At 53.0% G+C, this 24,859-nt stretch overlaps 1 protein-coding gene across 1 annotated transcript; it reads right to left on the reverse strand.

Annotated features, from left to right (window-relative positions):
* Nucleotides 1–1,689: 1,689 nt before the first annotated feature.
* Nucleotides 1,690–23,208, reverse strand: TNS4 (tensin 4). Its single transcript, XM_043584374.1, has 13 exons — nucleotides 23,079–23,208; nucleotides 18,861–19,392; nucleotides 12,204–12,627; nucleotides 10,711–11,135; nucleotides 8,549–8,635; nucleotides 8,089–8,214; nucleotides 6,816–6,908; nucleotides 6,632–6,709; nucleotides 5,753–5,821; nucleotides 4,866–5,034; nucleotides 4,114–4,182; nucleotides 3,830–3,856; nucleotides 1,690–3,319 (listed from the first exon to the last, which is right to left on the reverse strand). The coding sequence occupies exons 2-13, from the start codon at nucleotides 19,297–19,299 to the stop codon at nucleotides 3,178–3,180; spliced, it is 2,148 nt and encodes a 715-aa protein (XP_043440309.1). The 5' UTR covers nucleotides 19,300–19,392; nucleotides 23,079–23,208; the 3' UTR covers nucleotides 1,690–3,177.
* Between the last annotated feature and the right edge of the window lie 1,651 nt (nucleotides 23,209–24,859).

Genomic DNA, 24,859 nt, shown 5'->3' on the forward strand with positions numbered 1-24,859 from the left:
AGGTGAGCAGACAGATGAGGTGGCAGGGCGGGAGGGTGCTTCGGGTTTCTGGGGAGGTCACTCTGTAGCCAGAGAGGAGGCAGGCTTTGGAGAGGGTGGGAATCTGAGGCTTGAAAAATGGTTGGCGGTGCAGGTGGCTGTCCCTCTCCCTTCCCATCAACTCTAGCTGGGCTTTGCTCTGGGTCCAGCCATCTGGGACAATGGGGTGAGGAAATTAAATGGGACAAGAGTGAGGGCACCCTGGTGGCTCAGTTGGTTAAACGTCCAACTCTTAATTTCAGCCCAGGTCATGATCTCAAGGCTCGTGAGATCGAGCCCCACGTCTGGCTCTGTGCTGACAATGCAGAACCTGCTTGGGAGTCTCGCTCTCCCTCCCTCTCTGCCCCTCCCCCCTCTAAATAAATAAATAAACAGTAAAAAAAATAAATGGGACAAGAGTTGGAGAGAGGAAGGTTTTTCTGTAAAGAGGGAGAGGACAGGTTTGAGAGCAGGTGGGTCAAGAAAGAATGAAGTGAGAACGAAAAGGGAGAACGTGGGGAGGGAGATTGAGGGAGGGGTGGACAGGAGGTATATGTGTATAGACAGCAGGACATGGAAGGATGGAAAGTTGGGAGGAATGACACTGGAAGGTACTGGTGAGGGAGGCTTCAGACCAAGGGCTGCAAGGCCTGGGGCCTCCTGGACAGAGAACTCTTGAGATGTGAAGACCCCTCCTCTCCTGACTCCTGGCTTGGTGGCTGTCCTTCCTCCCCTGTGCCCACCAACCCTCCTACCCTTGCTGGGCTGGCTGCTCTCCCCATCGGCAAAAGTCTAAGTCAAATTTTTTGTTAAATCTTCCTGGAGGAAAGATGAGTTTTATGGTAAATGCGGCAGAGAAGGTAAATTACCTTCAGTGGACTCAGCCCACGGCCAGGTTGAGGGGGCTGCTGGGGCGGGAGGCTGGAATGGAAGTTTGGTAGTGAGAGGGGAGGCAGGGCCCCTCAATGGCAGTTCAAAGCCGTTGGGAGAGTCTCTTCACAGACCCTTCAGGGCAGCTCCTGCCACTGGGTCATAGAGCTCAGCCTAAACAGAAGCAGCAGCCCCCCTTCTTAAGGGTCTCTAGGAAAGTGGATTTCCTGAGGCCCCTCCTGTACCATCTGGCAAGACTTGGACTGCCAATTGCCAACTGGCAGAAGCTAATGGTAGAACGCCCCCCCCCCCCCCAGCCCAGGATGAAATGATGAAGCCATTGTCCATTTCTCCAGGGCTGAGTTGGTAGCCCGGGGCTCATCTGGGTTCAGAGACTCTTCCAGACTCCCCTTGAGCTGGCCATGTTTCACCTGCCTCTCGTCCCTCAGGGAGCCCGAGTGAGACCTTAGAATCCATCGGGGGGGCTACACACACTCACCTTCAGCCCTGGGACACGGGCAAAATCTCAACTCTCCGTCTTCCTGGCATAATGGTAGGCAAGGAGTCGTGAAGAAGAAAACCGAGTATGCCAGAAATGTGATGAACACCACATGAATGGTTTAAGAGATGGTTTATGAAGGGAAGCCAGTGGCTACTGTACTGCTGTGGCCAGGGGAGTAGGAGGGAGTGTGGCAAATGCAGTCTTCTCTAGGACAGTGTCATTGCCTGCCAACTCAGGTCGCCTCTCTGTGTAGGTCTCCACCTCTGAGGGGGCAGCCCTGATTGCCTTAGAACCAACCATTATGCCAAGACAGAAATTTTATTTTCCATGGGAACTACACAGGCACCCATGGGTAAAAGGGGTCTCTGCCAGCCACCTGAATATAACCTTGAGAACTTGGCCACTGTGACCTCGAGAACCTTGTCCAGTGTTCTGTACTCTCCAGGGATGGGGCAGTGCCTGAGCACAGGCTGGGTGGGCTGCTCTCAGCCAGTCCCTCCAGCCCAGGGCAGCCTCAGTCCAGTTTGGCTGCCTGGGTTGAAACCATAATCTGTCAGGCTCAGCTTTGGCCAAAGATAATGATAATGATGCGGCGGCAGGGCCCACAGCTGGGAGGAGGCAGGCACTCGCTCCTGGTAGAACAAAAGTGGGCTTCTTCTCCGAGCCTCTTCCATCCTCATGTTGTGGTTTTCTTAGGACCCCAGGCCTGTTAGACAAACTATTCCAGCTTCTTGGGAGTCTTGATGGAAGTGGGGTGGGAGAAAGACCGCCCAGCTTCTCCAGGCCTCTGGAGTTGGCTGGCTGTTTGCATTCATGACTCTCTGCTGCCCCCGTGTGGCTGGAAGGCCAGTTGATGCCCTACTGCTGTGCACACTTGTCCGCGTTTCTCTATGAGTGTGTTTTCGGGACCAGGGGACACTCAACAAGACTGGGGCTGAGGCAGAACCAGAGAAAGCTGACCCTTGTGTCGGGTCTCCCGGCCCCCCACCTCCCTCCTGTGGGTTGCATAAGGAGCATTAGGGCAGTTGTGACACCAGCTGGAGGACACTTGCTAACCAAAAAATTGAAAGAAAAAATGGGGCTGATACTCATTTGCAGTGCGGGGATTAGACATCGGGAATGTGAGGACAGCTGGGTGGTCTCTGACCATAGGGCCAAGTTTCCCCTTGCTAAGCTGCCCTGACAATCATGGCCACATTGGCCTAAAGAATCCAGGGCAGGCAGATCCTGCTTTGTCCTGGGAACAGCTGCCCAAGAAGCAATTGCAGAAGTGGCAGGGGGGTGGGGATGGGGGGGGGGGGGGAAGAAACGGATATGGAGGGAAATAGAGTCAGTCCATTCCTCCTTTGGTCAATTCTTGCAGACCATCTTTCCCAGGTCAGCCTTGAGCTAGGGGAGCATGGGTCCTGACCCAGCACCTGCTGTTTGCCACGACAGAGGGTCACACGTCTCTAACTCAAGCTGCTGTGTTGGTAGTATCCACGTTGATGGAGTCCGGGGTCCTCAGAGGTTGTTTCCATGTGGTCCTCAGGTGTGGGTGTGCTTCAGGATCACAGGGAACTTGTTAAGATGCCCACCAAAGTCTGAGAACAGCTGGTCCTGTCTATGGCCTCCTTCTTTGGTTGAGGAAACTGAGACACAGTGGGGTCTGGCTGAAGGTCACTGATGAAGGTCACAGGGTTTCAAGGGTTTCACCAAGGTGTGGTATCTCTCTCCTCCAGTCCAATAGATTGGCTCATCAGTGTATGATGGGATGTCTGGGAAGGTGCAGAGGGAGCTCCCTCCCCCTACATCCTCTCTGTGTCCTGCAGCAGAGTACCCACGAGGCTGAGGACCTGGGAGGCCGACTGGACTGTGTCATACTCTGCGAACAGGTGGCATACATTCTCCTGGGACTCTGTCTGGCTCTTGGCCACAAATCCAAAGATCCTGGTGGGAGAGCACAGGCTGAGTGAGGTGGTGGGGCCCAGAGAGGTTAGGAGAGGTGATTTCAGCAAATACAGTGCTCCCCCGCTGCCCCTTCCCCAGCTCGCTGAGGATAGGATATGCCTCCTCCTCCTCAAGATCTAAGTTTCCCTCATTTTGAAATGGGGGGGGGGGCTCTGAGGACAGGACCTGTGTATTCCTCATCCTAGTGGGAGGTTCCTGAGGTCAAGGATGTGTTTTGACCATCAGATTGGGCATCCCTATAGATTAAAGCTCCCTGAGGTTAGACCCTGTGCCTCCTACATTAGACTGGGGGCTCCCAGGCTCATGACTCCTCCTTCAGACTGGAGGCTCTCTGAGGACTGGGGCTGGTGCCACCCCATCAAAACCATGGGCTCTCTTAAGATCAGGACAGGGGCTCCCTCCTTCTGTAACTCCCTTCTCCTGTTGGGTCCCAGGCCCTGCCCCAGGGAGACCTTTTATGGTGACTGACAGTGCACAGGAAGGCCTTACCAGGAGGGCTTGCAATATTTTTGCCACCTGTGGGAAAGGAAGATGGACATTTATGAGTACTGAGACCTCTCTGCATTCCGCAGGACTCTGGCTGAGCAGCGAGGGGAGCACGGCCAACTGCGTCCACACCCCACGGGGTCCCACCCTGCCCTCATCCCGTTGCTCCTGGCCCTTCGAGGTTCACAGGCTCTGTCTGTGATCCCAGTCCCAGAGTCAGCAAGAAACCCCAGTGGGCAGCTAGGCCCTGGATGGCTTTCCTGAGTTCAGCCCAGCCTTGAACTCACTTCCGTTGCTCGGGGTCCATGCCACAGAAGCGGATGGTGGTGAGGGGGTAATGGCGCCGGAAAAACACCCTGGAAGAGGCAGGGAGAGAAGGAGAGCTGATGAGAGCCTATCCCAGGGCCATGTCCTACCTCCATCATCTCCAGCTCTCACGGAGGTCACATGCCCTGCTCTCTAAGAAACCTCCCAGCTAGACCCTTACAGCCTGCCCTGCTGGGCCCTGGGGCACACGTTGGCACTTCTTTCCAGTCATGGAATGAATCTGCCTTGTGTCCTACATATTGGGGTTTTTTACCCTCTCCCCACCCCACGCCCACTGTGTCATGTAACTGCTTGAGGATCGTAATGGCATCTTGCTCATCTCTTGTTCCTCCAGCCCAGGACCGGGCTCCTGCTAGACTGTGAAGCCCTAAGCCTGGGGAAGGAGTGATCTCATCCACTGTGTCCCAGTGGGCAGCCAGAGTCTGGCCTTTTGCAGATGTGCCATCAATGGATGCAGATTTAACCAGTGCCCAGTGAATCCTGGTTAATTCCATCTCTGTTGGTCATAGGGAAGGGGGACTTTGGTAGGAGGTCATTGGTGTGAGGCTCAGAGAAGGCGGGGAACTTGCCTGGAGTCACTCAGCAAGTCACTGACCACGTTGGGTCCATGATCCTGAATCTTACTTTCATCACTGATCCATGGCCGTCTCAGCCATCCCCTCCACTTCCCTCTGCCCAGCCCAGCAGCCCCAGGGCAAGGGAAGTCCCTTACTTCCTCTGGACATCCGTCAGGGTGATGCCTTGCTCAGTGACTTTGAAGTGGACCACGGTGGGTGTGGGGAGGACGTCCCTTTCAAAGGTGGTTGAGATGGCCTTCCGCACGGCCAGGGCTCCGCTCAGGGTCTCTACGCTCACGGAGGTCAAGTACAGGGCATGGCAGCCTGTGGAAGGTAAATGCTGTGCTTGGGCCCTGCCAGGATCCACCATGCAGAGGACCAGTCCCAGAGGACTTCGGGATCATCTGTGGCTTTGCATTGCTCTGGCCTCTGGCCCTCAGGGTGGAGTAAAGGAAGGGCTGTTGCCCTATGTTAGGGATGTCCAGACAAACCTTCCTTCTGTCCCGAAGCATGGGTGGCACTGCCTCGACCTCCACCCACCCTGGGGCCCTGGTTCATTGTCAAGAGAAGGTGGAGAAGACAAGGATGGGGAAGGGCCCGTTGCAGGAGATGTCACTCAGACAAGGGCTGATCTGTGCCTGGCCTCTGGACGAGAAGACGAACAACCTTTCCCCCTTGGAAACCCCCAAGACTTGGACCTGACACTCCACAGAGGATCCCAGGCCCACAGACCACCTCCAGGGCAGGTCCCTCAGGACCAGAGAGACCTCGGCATGTCCACACGTACCCATATGTGTGCAGGATGGGGTGTAAGCCTCACCCACCTCCCTGTCTTCTGCCCACTGCCCGCACCCCCCAGGCCTGCGGCCTTTCACCTCCGGGTTTACAGGGATGGGGAGAACCGGGGCACCTTTGTAAGGAGGAAGAAATAAAGCTGTGATGGGAACATGTGCGGGCCTGTATGCCCATGTGAGTGAGTGTGGGGCTGGGAGGTGCCCGAGGGGGGCATAGCCAAGACTGGAGCCTCCTCCATGCCACTCACCTGCGGATTTCTTTAGGCAGGAGGCCCGGCTGCCTGTAGCAGGGTCTGAGGCTTCTCCACCTCCCAATTCTGAGCCAAAGCAAAGAACAGGCCCCGGAGGGGGCGGGGGCGGAGTGAACGGACCCTTCTCTTAGGAACATTAATCCCTTTGAACCTCTCCCACCTCCGCCCCCACCTTCAGGAAGCAAGCCGCTGAGGAACCTGGAGTGATTACCGTAATCGGACAAACGGGGCCACTTGGGGCTCCCCAGATGCCTAGCTTGCAAGTCTTTTGATCCCTCCTTTTTCTCCTCACTCCTCCAGCCCCTGGATCTGCTGTAATCACCTGACCCTCAGGAGCCTCTGACCTCCTCCCTTCTTTCAGGCCCTTCCTAAACCCAGGCCTTTCTTTTCAGAAAGTAGGGAGGCCCTCCACATCACCACACTGGCAGCTTCCCCTGCCCCGACTCCTCTCCCAGAACCGCCCTGCTGCTCCTCCTGCACACCCTGAGATCGTCTAGTCCGGCTCACCAGCCTACTGGGCTGTAGGCTCCGGATGGGACTTCCTGGTCTCGGTTTGATGTATGATCTGTATACCTTGGGGTGAATTACTCAGCCCCTTGAGCCCCCTTTTTCTTATCTGTGAAATGAGGATAACACCTATTTGACACAGTTGTGGTATGATGACAGCTGTCCCCATTTTGTAGAGGAGGAAACAGAGGCTCAGAGAGGTCAACCTCCTCAAGCCAGGAAGTGGCGATGCCGGATGGATGCTAGACGAAGCACTTTTAACTGTGACACTAATCCCTAAATAAGGTGAGATGTGACCACTAGGAGCCTTTGTAGTAGGAACACACAGGCCCAGTGCCCCGATGCTGCCTCTCTGGGGCCCACACCCACCTTTCTGCGGGATGGTGAGTTTGCAGGGCAGGGCCAGGGCCATGATGGAATGCTGGCACACAAAGGCAGAGAGGCTCCCTGCAAGGAGACGGGCAGCTCTGTGTGAGAAGGCCTGTCCCCGACCAGCCTCCCGGCCCGGAAGGGCAGGGCCCACCCCGGGGGCCTGCAGGCCGGAGACGCTCACCAAAGTAAGGCTCCTCATCTGCTCCTTTGAGATGCACCCCTTTGGCAGAAGACTCAATGAGGAAGTGGCGGATGAGGTCACTGTTGTCCTCACCTGGACAAAGAAAGAAGAAAGAGTGTGTGTGGATGGGAGTTCCAGAGTCCAGTGTTGGCCAAATGCTGACCATCTCATTCCCTGACCTGCCTCCTCCTGGTCCGTCCAGAAGTGAACTTGTCCATCCCCCTGGCTGTGGGTGGGACTGCTGGTAAGAACCCTGTCTTCAAGGCCTCCCACAAAGGAGGTGTCAACGCCTTTGCTCAAAGGCTTCTGTGTCCAGTAATTCTCTCAGGAGATCCTTCTCTTGGTTTCAAGAGCTACGGGAGTTGGTTCTCAATGACTACTCAAATCGGATTTTAACGCATCAGCCTGATTTCTCTCTCCCCCTACCCACTCCTTCCCAGGGGCTATTATTCTCCACCAGACGGTCCTGCTGACGCCAGGCTGGCCCTGGAGGGTGAACAATGTCCGTCTGCTTGTTCTCACCAGCCCCTGGCTTCCTCCTCTCTGTGCTCGCTGGCAAGGCTCGTTGACAACCAACGCCACCCAGAGATCACTTTCTTATTTAGACAGAGAGGCGTGGTGTAGAGAGCATGCATTTGGGGTTTTCATCCTTGCTCTGGGGGGTCATCAGCTAATTCTCGGAGCCCCATTTACCTCATCTGTTCGTCACGTGACAGCTGCAATTCTGGGGTTTGGTGAGGGGCTGGTACTTAGGTACCTTGTACTATAATGATATGATCTGTCTTTATCTGTCTTCCCAGCGAGGTATCCTGGTGTAGGGTGGATGCCCCACAGCTGTGTGTGTTGTGTGTGAGGCCACGGGAAAGCGTGTGATAAGCTATCACATGTGATAAACTGTCACACACATATCATAAGCTAGGGCACACACGTTATGACTACCTTAGGTTCCTTCACAATAAATCTGGTCTGGACAGAGGTGGGCGCCCAGAGGAGAGGATCCTGGAGAGGGGCTGGGAACTTCCTCTTTGGCCCCCCAGGAGAGCAGAGCGGGGAATCTGGGGACTCCGGGAGGCAGAAGCGGCTTAGGCTTGCCGTGGAAGGAGCTCCTTCTAGAGTCCCCCTGCAGGAAGGCAGCTGGGAGAGCCCTGAGGTGGACCGTCCCCCCAGCTGTCATTACAGGCCTGCCGCAAGGCAGCAGCAGAGCTGGGACTAAAGCCTACCACACTCCATTGCGTCTGCGAGGTCTTGAGTGAGGACAGAGACCGGTGCGTACCTGATCGGTTCTGGGCAGGTGCAGGAGCCTCATGCACCTTCAAGGCAAGGCCGAAGGAACCTCGGTAGGAAGAACTGTCCCTCACGACGAAAGCCCCTGGCTCCTCCTTCCTCAGCAGCTCGATTGCTGGAACAATCCTTGGGTCAGAGACAGTTAACCGCACCCTCCTCCCTCTCTTCTGGACACCCTCTGTCCCCCAGCCCCCTTAGGTCTTCATAGAGCAGACATTACAGAATCACTTTTTGTTCCCAGGAAGTCCTTTCTATTATCTAATCTCTACCCTTCCTGCTGCAGTCTCTATTTCCTCGAGACAAGAGGTTCACAGGATAACCCCCTTCCCTGGACCTACCATTTGTCTTTCCCTCTCCTAACATGACCCAGGGCCCCATATGCCTGATACAAGGTGGGGAACCCAGACTCTTGGGTCACTCATCCGTTGAAACACAGTGCTTCCTTTTACCTTGTTCCCGGGTGATGCTTGGCTTAAACCAGTATTTAGATGTGTCCATCACAAACTTCATCGTGGGCTGCATGTCCCTGGGGGGACCTGGAGACAGAGAGGGTGGACCCTGTAGGCTGGACAGAGGGGAGCTGAGAGACCCTCCCCCCTCCTCTGTGCAGTGGTCCCGTTCAACCCGCCCCACCCTACCCCAACCCCATTGTATCTCCAACGTCCTGCAAGAGGCAAAATCCAACAGAAGAATTCCAGGGCTTGGCACATGTAGGACTTAGGAGTCTCCCCTTGTATCCTTGGTAATGAATCACAAACAGATAAAAATCTCAGTTTAATGAGAAACAGTTTCTCAAATCTAGTGTTGTCTGGTGTGGACCGAAAGAAGGGATAAATAAGAGATTCTGAGATGCATCATCTGTTTGATTTTACCCTCTCTTCCTCCTTAAGAATCCTACAAGTGTCTTGGGGGGGGGGTGGAAAAGAAATTGAAAGAAAAGGTTGAGGAAAAGAAAGCAGCAGATCTGGGCCGATGAGCCTGTGCAGAAGAAGTCAGGAGACAGGATTCCTGACTCTGATTTGGGACAATTGTTTTGCTCCTGAAGCCCAGAGAGGACCGAATATACTAACCAGCCTCTGAGGGTCTTTAATACTCCAATAGCCTAGGCGATTAGCATGGATTTTGTTTTCAGAATTGTTTGCAGAATTTGATAAGTTTCCAGGGTATAATTAGTGATATCCTGGGGCATCACCAAACCAGGATGGGAATATTACCAGGCTAAGTAAATGTGCTTTTTGAAATGACAGAATGGCCATTTTCCTGGGTCCCCTAAGACAGAGAGCTGTGGTTCTCAATTTTGGCATCTTAAAAAGGTGTGTTATGGCCGGTTGAGAGTAACTCATTATAAAAAAAATGTACTAAAATCTGCAAACGATTTGCCCTGGGAAAACGATCAGAGCAGATTCAAAGCACACCCGTCATACCATTTTCTCTTGCTTACATTGACATGGCTCCCTGAATGGCAGCGTGGGCCAGAGTGAACATCACACCCCCCAGGAGTCACCCTGATGCTTGTGGCTGAGTGAGGGCTGAGAAGCCTCAGGAAGGAGGTGACTGAATGAGGCCAGAGCAGGGACAGTGTCCCCGGGGGCTGTGCAAGAGCTTTACCCTGGAGAGATGTACCCCGTGGGTGCTAAGGCTGGGCCTTTGTGTTTCCTGCTTTGGGTTCTGGCTGGTTTTGTTCTTTTTGGATGCCTGTAGTCACAGACTACGGGAAGGAGGGTGTTTGCTGTTTTGTGGTTTTTAGCTGTCTGAATTGGAATGCATTGTCTCGGTCAGCCCTCTGTGTGCTCGTCATCCATGAACGTCAGAGGTAGGACTGACTCTCCTTCTCCCTCTCCCTCTTGTGGGTTAGTCATCAAGCCTGCTGTTTTCATATCCCGAGGGTCTCTTGGCTCCGTCCTCTCTCCTCCACTGCCCTGCCCTGCCCTGGTTCAGGCCCCCATTATAGCTTGTCTGGACCACTTCGTGATGAAAACCAAAACAAAACAGTTCTCCCTACAGTTCCTCTGCCAGAGTGATCTATCAAACGTGCACCTCTGACCCCATCACTCTCTCGATTGAGATGCTCTGCTAAGGTCCCCGTGGCCTAACGGGTAAAATCCACTCTAGCCTGGGGTTCAAGGCCTTTCCCAATCTGGCCCCAGATTACTCAATGACTTGACCCCACACCCAACACTGCAGTCATTTCCTAAACATGCATGTGCTTCTACACCTTCATGACTGTGGACTCGCTGTTCCCTCTGCTGGGAATGCCCCTCCTCTCCTGCTCTGGCTACAGACTCCATCCACTTTCCAGATTCAGCTCAGATGTCACGTCCTCTGAGGAGCTTTCCCAGTTTTTCAGACTAAAAGGATCACTCCTCCCTCTGTGGCCCCCAAGACTTAGGACATCTCTTTACTTCTGTGTTTATCCTACTCTACACGGATTGCTTGGCTTTTGTATCTCTTTCTAGACTGTGGCCATCTCTCTGTCCCTACTACTTGGCAAAGTGCTTGGCACACAGTAGGTATTCAGCGTGTTGACTTGCTATTGTAGAAAGCCACTGATGTTTTATCTATTCCCCCAAGCCAAACTTCACAACGGTTTAAGTATTGATTTACAACATACCCTCCGAGGATGTGGTAAGAGGGGCATCTGGGAGGGTCTGGCTGTGGCTCCTGGTGGCCGGACAGGAGTGGCCGGAAGAAGTGGCCCCAGGTCGGACAAAGTCCTGGTGTCCTGGGGTTGGCTGGGATGGAGGAGACCCTGGTTCTGGGCAGCCGTTGATCAGCACGATGGGTATGTCCACCATGGAGTTGGTGATGGAGGGCGGGCAGCTGCTGGCATGCTCCTTGGCCAGTGGTGGGGAGTGGGTTGCTCTGGGCTGGCCCATGCTTGCAGTGGGGTTGCCGGGGACCTGGAAGTCAGTGGCTTTCGTGCACAGGGACATTTGGCCAAGGCTGTGGAGACTGGAGGAAGAGCTGGCTGGGCTTTCCAAGGACCTAGAAGATGACTGATGGCTGGAGATGCTGGAGTGGAGGAGGGACTGGCTGCTGCAGGGAGGGCACCAGACAGGCAGGGTGTTAGGATGTCAGAGTGGACACTCGGGGCCTAGAGTTCTGGTTAAACAGAGTATTGTATACTCCATTCCCCATAGCCCAGGACAAAGTACATGCCCACCTGATCCCCAAGGGATGCTGAAGGGTACAGAAATATCTCTGTACTGCCAAGTCTTTGGTCACTTAAAGTAGCCAATGAGCTGATTCCTTGCAGGTCATGTGGGCTTGGGCTGGACTGGATTCCCTCTGCCTTCCCAGCCAGGAAGTTCTGACAGCTATCACACAAGCACCCCAATACTCCCAAGAGCTTTGCACGCAGGCTGGACCCAGGCTGGACCGTGTCTACGGTGGATGCAGAGGGAGCTCCCCAGCTGGAGGAAGAGGAGGGGGCCAGCTCTGCATCCAGCCAGACTTCTCTCTGAGCTCAGAGGCCCATGCCAACGGCCATGGCTGTGGAATCCTAACCTCCTTGCCAACGACTGCCTTGGCACAGCAGCTTTGGAGTCGGTGTGGGGGACAGAGGTCCTGCAGTTTGGTCCTCCTGGGCAGGGTGTCTGTGTGTGCAGCTCCACTGTGAGGCCTGCACACGGGGCTGTGGCAATTAGGAATAATGCTCAGGCAGGTCGGCCTCCCTCCTCCTAGGTCTTGCTAGCAATAAAGAGGAGGGAGGCTTTCCTTTCCTAAATGGTTTTCCCTAAGCCCCCAAATTTTATTTATGCCCTTGTGTTTTGAGGTTGAAAAAAGAGCTCTCTTCCTTGAGATGGGTTGTATGAATGCTGGAAAAGGATGCAGGTAAGCCTCATCAGTTCTTTTCCCAAGAGGTAGGCATGAATAAAAATCTTTGTATATTGAGTTATGTTCTAAGTGCTTGAGGAAGGCTTGAGGTCCAAATGGCTGTGATGGCGTAAAAGAGAATATTCACTCATGTTTTTGGTACACATCCTGATTTTGCTCAGATAGAGCAGGGTGCCCATCTATTTTAGGATCTCTGTGTGTGTGTGTGTGTGTGTGTGTGTGTGTGTTGTGGAGGCAATATCAGAAGCTATGATGGGAGTGACCTACCTTCCAAACACATAGCTGATGTCAGATGCTGGGCTGGCTGACAATACAGAGACCCTGCTGCCCCGCTGTGGGGCTAGGCCCCCCAGCCCCTTCTCCAAGCCTGGAGAAGCCACCAGCGGAGAGCCCAAGCCATGGGGGCCTGACGTCTTGTTCCCCATGCAGGGGATGGAGATGCTGGGAGAGGGTGGGGAATGAGAGGAGGGAGCCCCACAGTGGGGAGGGGGACGCTGGTGCCCCCTGCCCTGGCTCCCAGAGAAGATGAGACTCTCGCTGCTGCTTCGAGTTTCTCGAGGGATGTCTCTGGAAAGGAGGAGACCACCACTGCGCGGGGAGCCGAAGGGTGGAGTGACAGATGGGCTGGAGCAGCGCTGGGGGCCATCATGGCACCTTGATCTGGTGGAGGTCACTTCGATGTACTTTATGTCTGGGGAGAGAGCAGAGCATCGATGAAACCTGGGAGCCTGTATTCACAGAACAGGAATGCTGGAAGAGTCCTCAAGCCCATCTGGTCTCTCCTCTTTTAGACCGATGTAGAAACAGGCTCAGGGAGGAGGAGTTTGCTGGATTAGGATTAGCACCCAGCTCCACCTTCTAGGCACTGTTTCAAAGTCACCCTCTTTGTGATATCTTCCTTTCATGTGGAGATGCAGTGGAATGAACACAGGTCTTGGAATCTGACAGACCTGGGTTTCAGATCTGACTCTGCCACTTACTATCACAGAACTTGGCCAAAGGACTTCAGCAACTAGAACCTTGGCTTCCACACCTGTAAATGGGGTGACTATACCCAGCCTCTTTGTGTTACAGTAAGGATGAGACAAGATGGAGACATAGCACTGTTCTTGGCACATAAATCTTTTAAACTAGGGAATCTTTTCCTGAGTGAATGTCCCCCTCCCCAGGTTGAAATGACTGCTTTTTGGAGTGTGCCAGTCACATTTTCTGATGCCTCCATTGGTCAGGGTGTTTGAAGGGTGTTTCTACATCTGTGTCTACAATGAAGGCAGGGGGTCTCAAGCTTGGTGGCACATTAGACTCATCTGATGAGCTTTTAAAAGTCCTAATGCCCAAGGCTACACCTTGTGCCAAATAGATCAGAATATTTGGTATAGACCCACACCTCAGGTTGTTTGTTTAGTCCCCCAGCTGGTTCCAATGTGCACCAAGCCACACCACTGTGGCCCCCAGCCCAGCCCAGCACCACCACTTTACCTGGGAGCTGGTAAGATTCGTATAATCTGTTTCCACCGCAAGCCTGCTGAATCAGAGTCTGCATTTTAGCAAGACTCCCTGGAATCTGAGTGCACTTTAGAGTTTTGAGAAGTCCGCTTTAGAGCAGGAGCTCCCAGAAGGTAGGGTTTGCTACATTATCAAGCTGTGGACCTCCCAGGTCATGCTTCTAGCTGGTGCACAGTTGTTGGATATTAAACATGCCCCAGGGTGGTGGCTCACTCCAGTGCTCTTTCCTTTTCCCAATGGGGGCATCCAGGACTCTTGTTCTGAGAAATTGCTCCTCCCTGGAGTGGGGCAATGGGTGGTTTTCTCCAGGGTGAGTATGGACACCCCTGGTCCTGACCTGGGGGAAGGGAACTGTCCTTGGTGCTGTTCCAGCAAAGGTGGTGGAAGGTGTGTGTGTGGGGGGCGGGGGGCTACCTAGCTGCTCCCTCCTGGAGGCCTGTTGAGTCCTGCCTCCGGCTTCCCAGGATGGAAACTGGGGCAAAGTCAGCGGGAAACTGCACCTTCAGCTCCTGTCTGCCGGCCTCCCACCCCCTTGGGCTTTGGCACATGCACCTATTCCCGCCCACCATGACTGTGGAATCCCTGCCTGCCCCAGCCCGCTCCCGGGTAGGACCTCTGAGCCTGCTGGCGGTTACTGCCTCTGTCTGAGCCTGCTTTGGGCTGGGGTGGAGGTGGAAGATTACATCAGATGAGGGGGGCTGGGAGGCTGACCTGAGCATGCTGTTCCAAGGGGTAGAGGAACAGGTCTGGCTTTGTCGTCAGACAAACCTGGGTGTGAATCCTGGCTTTGCCACTTTCCCGCCAAGAGGCATTAGGTAACGTTCCTAACCACTTCGAGCCTCAGTTTCCTCATCTGCAAAGTGGGGATCTAAAACCAACCTCCCGAGATTTTGGTAAGGATAAAATACATTGATGAACGATGCCTGGAGCTTGGCGCATGGTGGGCTTCAGGGAACTTCTCCTGAGTGCCTGCTTTTTGAGGCCAGTATTGGTCAGATGGCTGACACTGTCCAGCTAAAGTGGGAGTCCTACTGCTGAGGGCAAGAGAAGACGATTTGGCACAATGTATTGTGGGTTCTGAAAAAGTAGAGGTCTTGGAATGGGGTGGATTCTTTCAGAAGGTTGGCAAGCACAACTTCTATTTTTATAGGACTTTATAGTGCTTATACCTGTAATCGTCTCGGCCCTTATGCTCAATGCCAGCAGCCATTGCTTTTACAGAGGAGGAAACTGAGGCTCAGAGAAATGTGGCAATGGAGCTGGCATTTATTGCATAATTTTTTAATGAAGGCTGGTATTTATTGAGTGCTGTGTGCCAGCGCTGTTGCAAACACATTACCTGTATTGGCTCATTTAATCCTCACAACAACTCCGTTGAAGTAAAAAATGTTATTCCATATGACAGATGAGAAATCAAGGCTCAGAAAGGTTGAGTGAGTTATCCAATGCCACACAGCCAGGGAGCGGAGGAATCCGACTCCTGCTCTTGTGCTCAGTTTCGGGGGCCCCTTCCAGGAGGAGGGGCTCCTCAGGACACTTTCCCAAGGCCTGGTCCTTGTGAGAAGTCCTTGGCTGCTTTGGAGAGGGTCTCTTGGCCTGGTGAAGCTCTGAGCTTCCTACTCACTGGGTCATCCAAACACCAACCAAAGGCCTTTCTTGGGGACTGCAGAGTAGGGTTGGGAAGGGAGGACGGAAGGAGTCCTGGAGCTGTGAGTCACCTCTCCCGGCTGCCCTGAGGTGCATGTGGCTGGGGGAGTGGAGGCCCCCACACCCTCCCCAGGGTGCAGCTGCTGTTTACAGGCCCGTGGGGCAAGTCTGAGCAGTGCTGGGTGGATGCAGGCGCCAGCACCAAGCTGGGCTGGTGGAAGGGGGCACATGGGTGGGGGGCAGAGAGATAGTTATTAAACACCCTTCACTTGGGATTGGCAAACAGCCTTGCCTGGCAGAAATTGCTGGAAAATGAAATGTGGGCTCCTGTTCCAAAGATGGGGAGGGGTGTTGGAGATGGATATGGTGTTTGCTTGGAGAAGCCATCCTCCTGGTGGGATGCCCCACCCCACCCCGCCACCCCCACCCAGGGTAAGTCTGAAGGAAGGGGCAGGGGCAGGGGAGATGGGGGAGGTGTGTGAGTACTGGGGGGAGGTGGAACCCCAGAAGAGGAGCCCTCAGGCTGCCTCCAAACAGATTTGTTATTCAAAGCTCTGGAGGGCAGGAAACTAGCACCAAAGAGAGAAAGGCAAGAACACAGACTCTGGAGGCCAGAAGCCTGGGCTTTGAGGCCTGGCCTATGACTCACTGGCTGTGTGACCATGGGTCATTACTTCTTCTTCTCCCTGAGCCTCATTTTCTCATTTGTGAAATGAGCCTGCCACTATTTCCTTCACAGGGTCGATGCTGAGATCATGCACTACAAAATCTATGTACATTTAGGGAAGGGAGAAACATAGGATCGCCGACGCTTAATGTCTAATTTTGCCAAGTGAGGACAAAGAGAAACAGTAAACTTCCGCTAGCACCACAATTCCCTTTGACACCCCAAGAGGAGGAGGGATGAGAGGCAAAGGCGGGGCATCCCACACATTTGGATGCCTTTGGCCCAATGAGAACTCACCACTGTGCCCAGAATTAGCTATGCTGCCATGGGCTGGCAATTGCTGTCACCAGGAGTGGTGGTCTGAGGCGAGGGTTTTGGCAGGTGGAGATGCATGAGACAGGTGCCACCCATCACAGTGATGTGCTATTAGTGATCACAGTCTAACTGGGAGCTGACTATGCTGGCTCTCTCAGGAGGTAGTGAGCTCCCAGGGATCACTGCCATTCAGGTGGAGGTTAGAGAGAGTATTTTCTTATTCCATCACAAGAGGCTACGGCAGAGCTGGGGGGCTTCATCAGGACCCTCTGACCACTGTTGGCTGCCCACTCATTCCCCAAACCCCTCTGCTACCCAGAGTCAGGTGGACATAGCTCAGAGCATCTGAGCTTCCAGACTACTGACCTTTGGCCCCTGGAGAAAGGGCCTGGTTGTCAGCGTCCCCACCCCATACATGTGGATGCTCCACAGACACTGGTCTTGCCCCAGCTGGCCTTGAATGTGTGGAACCCCTGCCTTGGGGCATGAACATTAAAGCCCTGGGCTTGCTCCTGCCAGTGGTAATTAGACCCAAGCGACCTTCCCTGCAGAGACATGCCTGTGACTGGCCTCCAGAAGCAGGAAGATCTTGGGGGCATAGAGGTGGTTCTTATAACAGCCCTGGTCGGCAATGCTCAATGGGAGGGGGAGGAGGCAGGCTGGAGGCTGGGAACTCGGGCGCCAGAGGACCTGGGTGCTGGGCTCACCTCCGCCCCAGACCCTGAACCTATCCTGGGGCTGGTCCTAAATGCAACCCCAGTGTTTAATTAAAACAGCTGTGGGGTGCCTGGGTGGCTCAGTCAGTTGAGCATCCGACTTCGGCTCAGGTCATGATCTCGCAGTCTGTGAGTTCAAGCCCCGTGTCGGGCCCTGTGGTGACAGCTTGGAGCCTGGATCCTGTTTCTGATTCTGCGTCTCCCTCTCTCTCTGCCCCTCCCCCGCTCATGCTCTGTCTCTCTCACTCTCAAAAATGAATAAATGTTAAAAAAATTTAAGAAAAAGCCCAGCTATCATTCATAATGACTAACAGTGTGCCAGGATTTGTGATAAACCCTCAACAAGTGTTATTTCTTTTAATCCCTGCAACCCCCTTTGAGGTAAGAACTCGTCTCTGTTTTACAGACGAGGAGTAGGAGACAAAGAAGTGAAGTCAATAGCTTGTATAAGGTTTGTCCACCTCCAGTGATTAGGCTGGACTGGCTCCTTACTGAAGTCCATCAGCCTCAGTTTTTTCATCTGTAAAATGGGCAGAAAATATTTCATGGGAATAGATTGGGAGGATTAAATGTTCTCCTGTAAGGGGCTCAGCACAGTGCTTGGACATAATAAGTGTTCAATAAGTAGAAATTCTTATGGACCCTATCTCTAATCCTAATTGTACCCCTTAATCCATGTTTAACGCCCTGGAGATCTCAGTCTTCTGGCCTATCTAATGGGGCTGCTGCGTCTTGATCCTTATCCTCAGAGTATACTTGAAACTCTTTGTTGGGGAAACGGACACCAGATGTAGGGATTTCTAGAATTCCTTAGATGTGGTGGTATATTGAAGTTAGTTGTACCAGTTCATGGGAGCTGATTGTTAAATTTTTCAGATTTTGTCCAGCTGAGTTCTAAACTTAGACATGATTAAAAATCAAATTATATAGGGGCGCCTGGGTGGCTCAGTCGGTTGGGCATCCGACTTCGGCTCAGGTCATGATCTCATGGGTTGGAGCCCCGCGTCGTGCTCTGTGCTGACACCTCAGAGCCTGGAGCCTAATTCGGATTCTGTGTCTCCCTCTCTGTCTGCCCCTCCCCCGCTTGCACTGTCTCTCTCTTTCTCAAAATATAAATAAACATTAAACATTTTTTTAATCATGCAAACTTACAACGAAATAACTTATGATAAAAACAAAAGTAATAAATACAACTCACCACATTCCAATTATTTTACTATAATCTATACTCTATTTTTAAAAGTTTTGTTTATTTAAGTAATCTCTACGCCCAACGTGGGGCTCAGATTCACGACCCTGAGATCACGAGTCACATGCTCTTCTGACTGAGCCAGCCAGGCACTCCACTATCATCTATATTCTTGAGGTTATTAATATCTATTGTATTGTATAATAGAAATACTCTAAATACAATAACGGCCTTGTACAGGCATGTCTTTCCAGTGCTACATTCAGTGACATCATGTTGATAGTTTGAAATCGGCCCTGGTGGCAGATGTTTCAAATCGGGGCTCTCTCCCATCCCATCGTGGAGCTAGGTGTTAGACATTTACCAGCACACCACCCCTGAGACACAGCAGGGTTCTGCCCTAAGTAGACTGACCTCTGTGACTCTACTTCCAGCTTGGGACTCCCCAGAGAGATACTCCCCTAAACAGCAACAGGGGCCCAGAGAGCAATCCTACAAGAGTTTCAGGGGACCGGGGTTAGGACCTCAAGAGATATACCATAGAACGGTGAGGTTCAGGGATTCCACATTTATCAAGCTCTTATTTACTGCATGGCATCGTATGAAATTCTTATATATAGTAGCTTATTTAAAGTCTGAAAAATCGCATAAAACAGGTATCCATCACCTTTCCAAACTCAGTAATAAAATAGAATTGGATAGTGAGGGAAACTTGTATTTATCTCCTTTATACAGGAGAGAAAGCAGAGGTTAAGTAACTTGTTTAGGGCTGCACAGCACCTCCCAATAGGACATAGTCTCCTGCTCCTCTGATTTGTTGGAAAAAGTCCTTCTTCCTCATGAGGTCTCGTCCCCCCTCCTGGCACTGTGCCCCACATCCTTACCCAAGGCTTCAGGCTCGTCTTTCTTTTTCTTTGTGGTAATGCTCTGGGTAGGTTCGGCCCAGGGCATACCAGCTCCTGGGGGGAGCAGCTGGAAAGTGGGGTCCAGTTCCAGAATCATCTGGTTGAGGCTCTCCAGTGAGAAGTCAATGTAGGAGTCAAGGTCCTCTAGGGCCCCTGAGGCCTGCTCACCAGGGGACTGTAGGAGGCAGCTGGCTTTGGCCCCAGTCTGTGGGCCTTGCTGGAGACTGCTGGGGGGCCCCTTGTTGGGTGTAGGGGCCATCAGGGCCTGGGCTCCCCAGCCTTCTGTGGTGTAGTAAGGACACTGGGGTGGCAGGCTGGGGCTGGGTGCTGGGTGCAGGACCCTCCTGGGTTCTTCACAGGGAGTCAGGCTGACTGCATGGCCTCCTGCCAGCAGGGGGCTGGACATCACTTGCGACATGGTGGGGCCAGTGACTGTCGGTTTACCTCTGGTTTCAAATCAGCCTCAGTTACACCCCAGAGATGTCGCTTGCCAACCGGAAGCTCCCAGGACCTGAAAGATACCAAGGTTGGGAACTGAGTAACTTTGGTAGATGAAGCCCCTGCCACCCCTCCCCACAAGGCAAAGGCTTATTTATTCATTCATTAAAAGCATGGATACTGGCAGGGGTGGGGGTGGGGGTGGAGTGGCGCCTGGCTGGCTCAGTCGGAAGAGCATGTGACTCTTGATCTCAGGGTTGTGAGTCTGGGTGGCATGTTGGGTGTTGAGATTACTTAATAAGTATTTAAAAAATAATAATAAAATAAGAAGCAAGGATACTGGAGCCAGACTGTCTGGGTTTGCATCCTGGCTCTACTACTTAGTAGCTGTACAATGTTGGACAAGTTAATTAACTTCTCTGTACCTCAGTTTTCCTGATCTGTAAAATGAGTTAAGATTTGTAGCATACTTTGAACAGTGCGTGGCACACAAAAAGCATTATGTAAGTGATTCTTAAATAAAATCTCTTTTATTGAGAGATTATTGAATATCTACTATGTCACAGCCTTATTTATTAAATAAATACTAGCTAATATTTATTGAGTAATTACTATGCACACATATTACACAGAAAGCCATTTAAACTCCTCCTAACAACCATATGAGGTAGATACTATTATTTTCCATTTTATGATGTGTGACTGGAGAGACAGAGAGGTCAGTTACCCGCCCAAGGGTCATACGGCCAACAAGTATCAGAGCAGGACAGGACCTCAGCCTGCCTAATGTCAGAAACCCTGTATTTAGCTGCTACTGCATGTGGGCCAATTGGTGAAACAGACAAGCAAGCAGGTGAGCAATTCTAAACAGGGTTACCAGGGAAGAGGCAAAGCAAGGAGACTCTGTAGGCACTGGTGTGGAGGTCAGGGCGGACTTCCTGGAGGAAGGGACATGTAAAGGGAGACAACAAGGAAAAGCAGGAGCTAGCTGAGCAAGGCAGGTAGGGTGAAGAGACAGGTATGTTCAGGGCCCTAGTGGGCAGGGGACATCACTAGGTATTACTGAGCATCTGAGAAACAGAGAGCACCTAGTTGGATGGGGGGAAAGATGAGGTGGGGGGAGGCAGGCTGGCCAGACCCTGCAGATGTAGGCTGGGCTCTGTAGTGCCTGCTGCACCCTGAGGGCAATGAGGAGCCACAGAATAGTTCTGAGCTTGGCAGTGACATCATCAGTTGATAATCATTCCCTGTGGGCTCATTTGGGAAAGAGATGTTCCGACTTCCCTGTTTCCCTTAGTGTGGAAAGTTCTCCTTGTTGTCTAGCCTTAATGCCACACGTTAGTAGTTTCTTATAGGTTGGGCTGGGTAGGTGGGGACAGGTTCTGGGATTGGGGCTGCCAAGAAAACTGTAAGGAGAGGGGACTTGCTGGTTGTACGACCACTGCTAGCCCTGAGCCTCACTGTGTGCCCCACAACACCCCCTGACTCTACTTCTCCCTTTTTCCAAAACGCCTCCATCACATCAGACCCCAGGTCTGGAGAAGGCATAGAGACCAGTCTAGGGCAAATGCAAACTGTGGAGTCTGAAGATTCAGATTCAAGTCCCAGCTCAAACAGCTCTGTAAGGTATAACTCTGACCCTCAGTTTCCTCGTCTGTGAGCTGAGAATAAGAATTCCTGCCCTGTATCCTCCCAGAGAGAGGTGTGGAATCGATGAGTGAAAGCAGCTGGGAAATTCTAAATACTTGGAAAGAAGGGCTTATGTAGAGTATAACACTTTCATAATAGTAATCATAGCTCCCGTTTACTGAGCACTCGCCATGTGCCAAGCTCTCACCTATGTGTTTTACACGTGGTAACTATTTGAATCCCCCACATCACTAGGAATTGTTGTATCTCTATTAACTAGTCCATTTTACAGGTGAAGAAACTGAGACTCAGAGAGGTTAAGGAATCTGCATAGGTCACACATCCAGAAAAGTAGAGCTGAGATTCAAACCCAGGCTGCGGGACTTGGGATTCTTAACTCCCTTACCGCATGGAGTTCAAATGCAGAGGGATATCTGAGGTCCAGAGAGGGTATACGATTTGCCCAAGGTCACACAGCAAATTAATGAGAAAAGCCAGTCTCCCTTGTCCCCCATGGCTCCTGTAGGCTCTGTTGCCAGACTTCTCCTTGGCTGGGGCCTGGAGGGGGCGGTGCATCCCAAGCTTGGGAAGGATGTCTATAAATGGCAGTGGAAGGGAATAGTCCTCTGAGCTCCTTCCTAGGAGCAACCGAGGACGCGGAGTTGTGGCTCTTTCCTCACATGCTCCAAGTGGCCTGAGTTTACTGGGGCAGGATCTCAGTGCACCCTGAGGGGTTTTTGGCTGGGCCCCACAGAGGAGCCTGGGGTTACTGACTTTGCAGAGCACATTGTGGACTGGGGTTATCACTCGGGATGCCTGCTTACTGATTGGAAAACTGCTACCCTTTCCCCTATGGGCCTCAGTTGTCCCATCTGTATGATGGGGATATAATAATAATGGAGCTTAAAATGTACTCATCTCATTTTCTCCGTGGCTCCATGAGGAGGGTACTATTACTATGGGGCTGGAGAGGTTCAGGGATTTGACTCAGGTCATAGAGCCTGCAGAATCCACTCGTGGAAATGGGGTTTGAACCCAGTAGTTTTGAGCCTGGGTGGCCTTGGCTCCACAGTCCCAAACTCTTAACCTTGTGTTACTGCTTCAGAGTTAAGACCCATTTCACATCTGCTCCTTCTGGGATTCTGGAACCCAGTGGGACAGGCCTGGGATTGAGTGAAAGGCAGGTAGCCCCTCAGGGTCTTGTTCAAACTCTCTTCTCACCTTGAACACTTCCAGGGCAGGGGCTGGGTCTCACTCCTTTATTCTTGGACACCCTCACCAGCCCCTCTTTAGCTCTTTCTTTCCTCACCCTCTAGGTGAGGGTTGCTGGGGCTCCAGACTCAGTGTGTGTGTGTGTGTGTGTGTGTGTGTGTGCGTGCACACCTGCCTCTGTATGTGTTGGGGGTGTATAGGGCTCCAGCCTGCTCTGCCCTATTCATAGGTCCTTCCCACATATTCCCCTTTCTGATTTGGACTCAAATAACTTTGTTTCCAAGGGCTCCGGAGGCAGGGGGATCCTGATACCTTGGCAAATCCCTGTTTCCGTTTCATTGACTTACTCTCTCCCTCCTATTATGAGCCCAGGTCAGCAAAGGGGGAGGGCGACAGAAGGTGAAGCCTGAGCCTCCTCTCCAAAGCATTTTGCCTCTACAGCCCATCCCCACCCCACCCCCATCCTTGAAGAGTGGCTTCTGATTTTCCCATCCCAGACTCACTAAAGCAGACCCTCGGGTGGCCATGCCCCCCGATTCCTGGCAGCCTCTGAATGGCCCAGCATGGGGGCTCAGGGACAGGCTTCGTGCTGTGGGCTGGGAGGCAGGAGGCCTGGGTTCTCTGTCCATTCCCTTCCCAAGTCTCTGTGACCTTGGGCAAGCCTCTTTCCACCCCAGCCCTGGACCTTGGTTCTCTCATCTGTACACCGAAGGGTACAGATTTCCTGCTCTTAAAGCGCTGAACTCTGGGGTCTGTGGTCCTGAGACCATCTCTCTGTCATCTACGGCCTCCTCCCCTTTCTCTCCACCTTCACTTGGAGCCCCAGGACACGTGGAGAAGCTGAGGACAAAGGGTTAAATGAGGTTGGTGAAGGTGCTGAGTCTCCCTCTCTTATCCTTAAAGAATAAAGGCACATACCTGGTGTCCAGGGCGGGCAGACGGCTGTGTTCACTCCTGACTCCTGGGACCAAGACTGCTCAAGGGGGAGGTGCAGTTCACCTTCAGACCTGCCTGAAGAGCAGCACCTGGCCCTCCCACCCTCCCTCCCTCTTCCCCTCCAGGCCCTACACGTGGCTGATAGCCCACAGGCCCCACCCCTCCTGTGTCTAGATGAGCTCAGGTGGGGCTGGCACGGGCACCAGGGAAGGGAAGCAATGGGTGGTGACCCGGCCTGGCGTTTGCTGGGGCTGTGTGTGTGTGTGTGTGTGCGCGAACGCGCGTGTATGTTTCCCAAGCTTCTTGCTTGCCTGCTCCCCCGCCCCCTGCCCCATGCCCCTTGTTATGGGAGAGAGGGGTCTATGTACCATGTGGTCAGTGGAGCCCTGCTTATTAGGACAAGCTCTACCTGTTAGGGACAAGGTCCTTGTAGGACTCAGGTGCACTGTGGGCATTCCTCCTACCATGTGGCAGCCAGGAAAGGGACTGTGGGCTGGCAGAACCAGCAGAAAGTGAAGTCCTTGCCTTTGGGAAAGGAGGACATCGGTGAGCAAGGACCCTTCCCCTGTACTCTCTGGGCTGGGTCACACTGTGGCAAGCCCAGGGTAGGGGTGCACTGGAATTAAGGCTGGGCATAGATTTTTTTTTAACGTTTATTCATTTTTTGATAGAGAGAGAGACAGAGCGTGAGCAGGGGAGGGGCAGAGAGAGAGGGAGACACAGAATCTGAAGCAGGCTCCAGGCTCCGAACCGACATGGGGCTCGAACTCACGGACTGTGAGATCATGACCTGAGCCGAATTCGGATGCCCAACCGACTGAGCCACCCAGGCGCCCCTGGGCATAGATCTTCTATTTTCTTTTTTTTTTCCTTCTTAGCCTGGGAATGGGGCTTCTGAACCAAGGGGAGGCGCTCTGAGTGTCTGGAGGACTTTGAGAAGGGCTCGTACATAACCTTGCTCCTCTTCATTCATTCACTCAGGGGCTACCCTTCTGCGTGGTCTGGTCTGTGCCCCCGGGGTGGAAGTTCCATGCAGGGGTGATGGCAGAAAGACCTCAAGTCTAAACATCCCCTCTCCCTGGCCCCAACCCCCTCCTTGTTCTGTGCCAGGGGTCCCAGAGAGTTGCAAAGGGGCATCCAGTCACAGTGGGGGGAGGGCGCTGGTGGCAGAGCTGAGCCAGGTCTGGGCAAGTTGTTCTGCTGAGAGGGAGCTGGCAAAGTCACTAGCTCAGGGACTCCTGGTGATCCCAGCAGTGGCTAATCTCAGGGATGGCTGGGTGGGTGGGTGGGGCACTCAGTGCCCCCATTATGCTCAGTGAAAAGGCTTCCTGCCTCAAAGTATTTGATGCCCTGTGGCTTGGTGGAGGCATGATGAACCAGCGTCATGGGAGGCCAGGGAGCAAAACTGTGCCAAGTTATAAAAAGGTGCTCCCTCCTGACGGTCGCGTTAAAAGGCGTCTCTGGAGATTCGTGCAGCCCGGCTGGCACATGGCTTGAGGAACAGTTGTGTCTTTGAGTGAAGAAAATGAGGCGGTTGCAAGCTGTAAGCTATAAGCCAGGTGCACTGCATGCAGTGGCCTTACCCACTGCAGTAGCTCAGGAAGGGCGTTGGGGTGGGGGTGGGGTGGGAGAATGGGGTAGGGGTGGGGGAGTGCAGAGGGACAGATGCTGAGTATCTGCTGTGGAAGGGGCACGCCACAGGGAGGTGATCACGTTGGGCCAGGATTGTGGTGGTTCTGGCACTAGTCCTGGCTGCCTCCCTG

Source organism: Prionailurus bengalensis, chromosome E1, assembly GCF_016509475.1.
Source record: "Prionailurus bengalensis isolate Pbe53 chromosome E1, Fcat_Pben_1.1_paternal_pri, whole genome shotgun sequence".
Lineage (NCBI taxonomy): Eukaryota > Metazoa > Chordata > Mammalia > Carnivora > Felidae > Prionailurus > Prionailurus bengalensis.